At 32.2% G+C, this 3,558-nt stretch overlaps 1 protein-coding gene across 3 annotated transcripts in view; it reads right to left on the reverse strand.

Moving 5' to 3' along the window:
• Nucleotides 1-496: 496 nt before the first annotated feature.
• Nucleotides 497-3,558, reverse strand: part of LOC108763766 (uncharacterized) — a 4,258-nt gene continuing 1,196 nt past the window's right edge. The window contains exons 3-7 of one of the 3 annotated variants that reach the window (XR_001940238.1): nucleotides 2,829-2,988; nucleotides 2,191-2,745; nucleotides 1,832-2,122; nucleotides 1,154-1,484; nucleotides 497-921 (exon numbers count right to left, since the gene is read on the reverse strand). Coding sequence is in view for 2 of the 3 variants with exons in the window: in XM_018511628.1 (XP_018367130.1) it covers nucleotides 883-921; nucleotides 1,249-1,484; nucleotides 1,832-2,122; nucleotides 2,191-2,745; nucleotides 2,829-2,988 (1,281 nt within the window). In the remaining variant the exon portion in view is untranslated. The remainder of the gene's footprint in view (nucleotides 922-1,153; nucleotides 1,485-1,831; nucleotides 2,123-2,190; nucleotides 2,746-2,828; nucleotides 2,989-3,558) is intronic. The other 2 variants (XM_018511630.1, XM_018511628.1) reach the window with 2 other exon arrangements.

Raw genomic sequence — 3,558 nt, forward strand, 5'->3', positions numbered from 1 at the left:
TGGCACCCAGTTGGACATGACTAAATTGGACACGAGCCACTTACAGCGCTTGAGACTACAAAGCTCCTAAGCACCGGTCGCTGTGATTGGTGGTGTCCAATCGAGCCGTGATCAATCGGGATCACCCCGATGTTTCGTGATAAATAAATTTCATCTAAAATGATTCTATTTGAATCAAAATCTTCTGAAAAATGTACTTATTAATCAATTATAAATACAATGTACTATCTAAAAATTTACGAACGCGCTTGATTTTACTTTGTTTTTCAATAAAGCCTCCTCATGGATTTCTATACACGCGTGTACATATGCATGCATGTATATGTATGTGTGTGTAAACGTTACAAGTTAATAAATTATGCTATTGTTTTCTTTTCTTTAAAACTCAGTATTGCATCACATACGTGCAAAACATTTATGATCGCTAATAAACAACAAATCAAAACAATAATATATGAAACTATAAAAAGAATGTAAGTTGAGATAATTCTCATTGCAACCTTAAAAAAATATCAAATTCTCCTGTGTTTCATGTTAAGAGCAACTCTAAAATACACCATTACATATTATATTCACAGCCTATATATACATTGTAATTTCTTCACTATGTACAATCTCGATTTCATCATTCGATAATATTGTTAAAAATTATCGTACAACACATTATCTTTCTCGTTCTTTTTATAGCCAGTTTATCTTTAAATCAAATTTTCCAGTATCTATTAGCGCACTATAGCATTCGACCGACCTCTTCATTAGTAATGTCATTAAATTTTTGCCGACGGATATTTTTGCATGACGCATTACTCATTTTCTCTCGCTCCTTGCAGAAACCTTTGCTCCAGTGTCGCTTTTAAAAATATTACTTCTCGTTTTCATGCATCACTGAAGTGTTTGTGGATTGCCGAGTGGTTTATATCCCTATATATAATAAACAGTTCATATATTAGTAATAGATTGGTATAAATTTTTTAAATAATAAATAGAAAAAAGTATAAAAAGTTGTCTGTTATTTAAAAGTATAAAAAGTTGTCTGTTATTTAAAAAAATGTCATGTTGACGTCTTTTTTTTTGTTTTTATCCGATCAAATCTACGATAAACAAACCAAAGCACAAGAAACCAATAAAAAAATGAAAAAGAAATAAATCATACTGTACTAAAAAGCAACAGAAAAAGATGGCAATAGAGATCATATAGCTTCACACAGTCTGTATGCTTTAATGATTCATGCTGCCATAATAGCGTACGTTTAGCTGCTTGCTGTCAGGTCTTACAGTGTTATTAAATGAATCTCGTAAACGTTCCGTAAACGTTTTATACTCCATCTCTGGATTACTTTGTCCAAAATCAAAGTCCGCGACTTCTATCGTGAATCTCGCTCTGCTTTGGATGTAATACGCCACGCCGAATACTATCAGCACCACAGCAACAACTGAGCAAGAAACTGGCACTATGATCACTGATAACTGTGGTTTTGTTGTTACTGTAAGAAAGTTAAATGTAAATATTATCATTGTGTATATCTATAAATTACAATACTTATAGCGTTTTCTCTTGGCTGTACTAGTGCACACTGAGTGCATGTTGAAACCGTCACAAATTGACATAAAGATATATGTTTAATATAAGTATATAAAAATAGATTAAACCAATCCTCAATACATTTTATTGTGCTGTTAAGTAAAATCTGTATTTTATAATTCGAAACATTTGAATTTTATTTCTACACAATTTAAATCAGTGTACAACAGTTTTAATATGCACTCAATGTACACTAGTGCAACCAAAAGAAAACGGTATTAGTAGAGATATCATAGTAAAGGAATTTACCTTTATAAATGTTTATCGTTAGTGGATAAATCTGTGTACTAACTTCGTTGTTTAATATGATTAATATTGTGTAAACACCAGGCTCAAGAAAATAATGAATAATGGAAAAATTGCACGAGTGCAAGTGATTTACGTCATCACACGTTTCATTTCCCGTTGAATTGTACTTTCCACGGTGAAATTGAAGACACTTAGAAAATGGACCTGATCCTTTGCAAGTTACATTCAAAGATAGCATATCCCATGGTTGGATCCAATTTGTACCTTCCACTGAGATATTTGACACAGGAGCTGAAGACATTTATTAAAAAAATGAAAAATTATAAAAATTCTAAATATCAATTGCACATCTTACTAACCACGAACATTGATTTTCTTGTAAAAGTATCCATATGTTTTCTTAGGATCCGGTGGAATGAGAGACGTATTTGAGCAAATGTATGGCAACGATATGTTGGCAGGTTCTATCGTGCTTGTATTAATTGGAAGTGCAATTATAGACTTCATCGGAGGTTTTACAGTTATCGGTAATGTTATTACCGTGACAAGAGTCCCATTCGAATTTGTGGTAGTAGTATTGGATGCAACTGTTGTCATATTAACAGGTATGACCGTAGTTGTAGATGCCATGGTTGTGGTCGTTGATGGGTCATATGAAGCGATCACTAAAGCTCCTACTTCGTATGTTACACCAGGACTTGTAAAGTTATAAACAAAAGCAAAATTATTTGTCTGACCGTAATACTTGCAGTCAATAAACCAATACGTTAATATCGCTGTTGCTTTCTGCATTATAAAGTTGTAATCTCCTTTTCGCAAGTCTATTGTTAGTTTGGTTTCATTTATAGAGGAGATATATTCTCCCGCTATGGTTTTATTAGTTTGTTTTACAGTTATATTACCATTAAGACATTCTGAAATTAAAACAGATAATAAAATATGACATTTGACAGAAAGAAACAGTTAGAGAAGTTTCATCAACATCAACAAAGTTTACCAGAAATTTCAAACTCGATACGAGCACTTGTATCAAGTACCCAAAAAATTGAATAGATAAGATATTTGACTTGTAATTCCACTGTATAGTTTCCAGGAATGTTACTTTCACGTGGATAACTTATGTTCCAAAATGTTGTTGTATTTGACGTTTCTTTACTCTAAAATGTTACAAAGTACATAAAAACGATAACACATTATCATATTGACATAAAAAATTAATGATCCATGAAAAAAAATTATTAAATTAAATAATATTAAATATTTTCTACATTCAAGAATTTCTTACGCCAAAGAACAAATAACTGAATATGGTTAAAAGTAATAATGGTTATGTTTAACAGAAAAAGCAGCTTTGCAACTATTGTAAAATTCTTTAACCTTCTGACCGCCGGCATTTTTTCTTCTAGAAAAGTGATACTTGATCGAAAATTTCCATACAAGTGTCTCCCAACTAGTGGTAGATATATACCCATCACAGGTGCGCGCCTAAAGGCGTCATGCCGGCGGGCGGTGGTATAAGCGTATGCATCAATTTTCGGAAATTTTTTGCTCGAAAACGGTGCATTTTTGCGGAAAACTTGTAAGTGCCTTTTTTGTTCAGAATTTTGTGAAGTATACGAAAAAATTTTTGTTCTGAGAAAATTGAGTTTTTAATTTTTTTCCCGCAAATCGTCAATAGAAAATCTTGAACTTTTCGACTCGCACTGGACTAATCTGTGATTATTCAT

This window comes from Trachymyrmex cornetzi, unplaced genomic scaffold (genome assembly GCF_001594075.2).
Source record: "Trachymyrmex cornetzi isolate Tcor2-1 unplaced genomic scaffold, Tcor1.1 scaffold382, whole genome shotgun sequence".
NCBI lineage: Eukaryota > Metazoa > Arthropoda > Insecta > Hymenoptera > Formicidae > Trachymyrmex > Trachymyrmex cornetzi.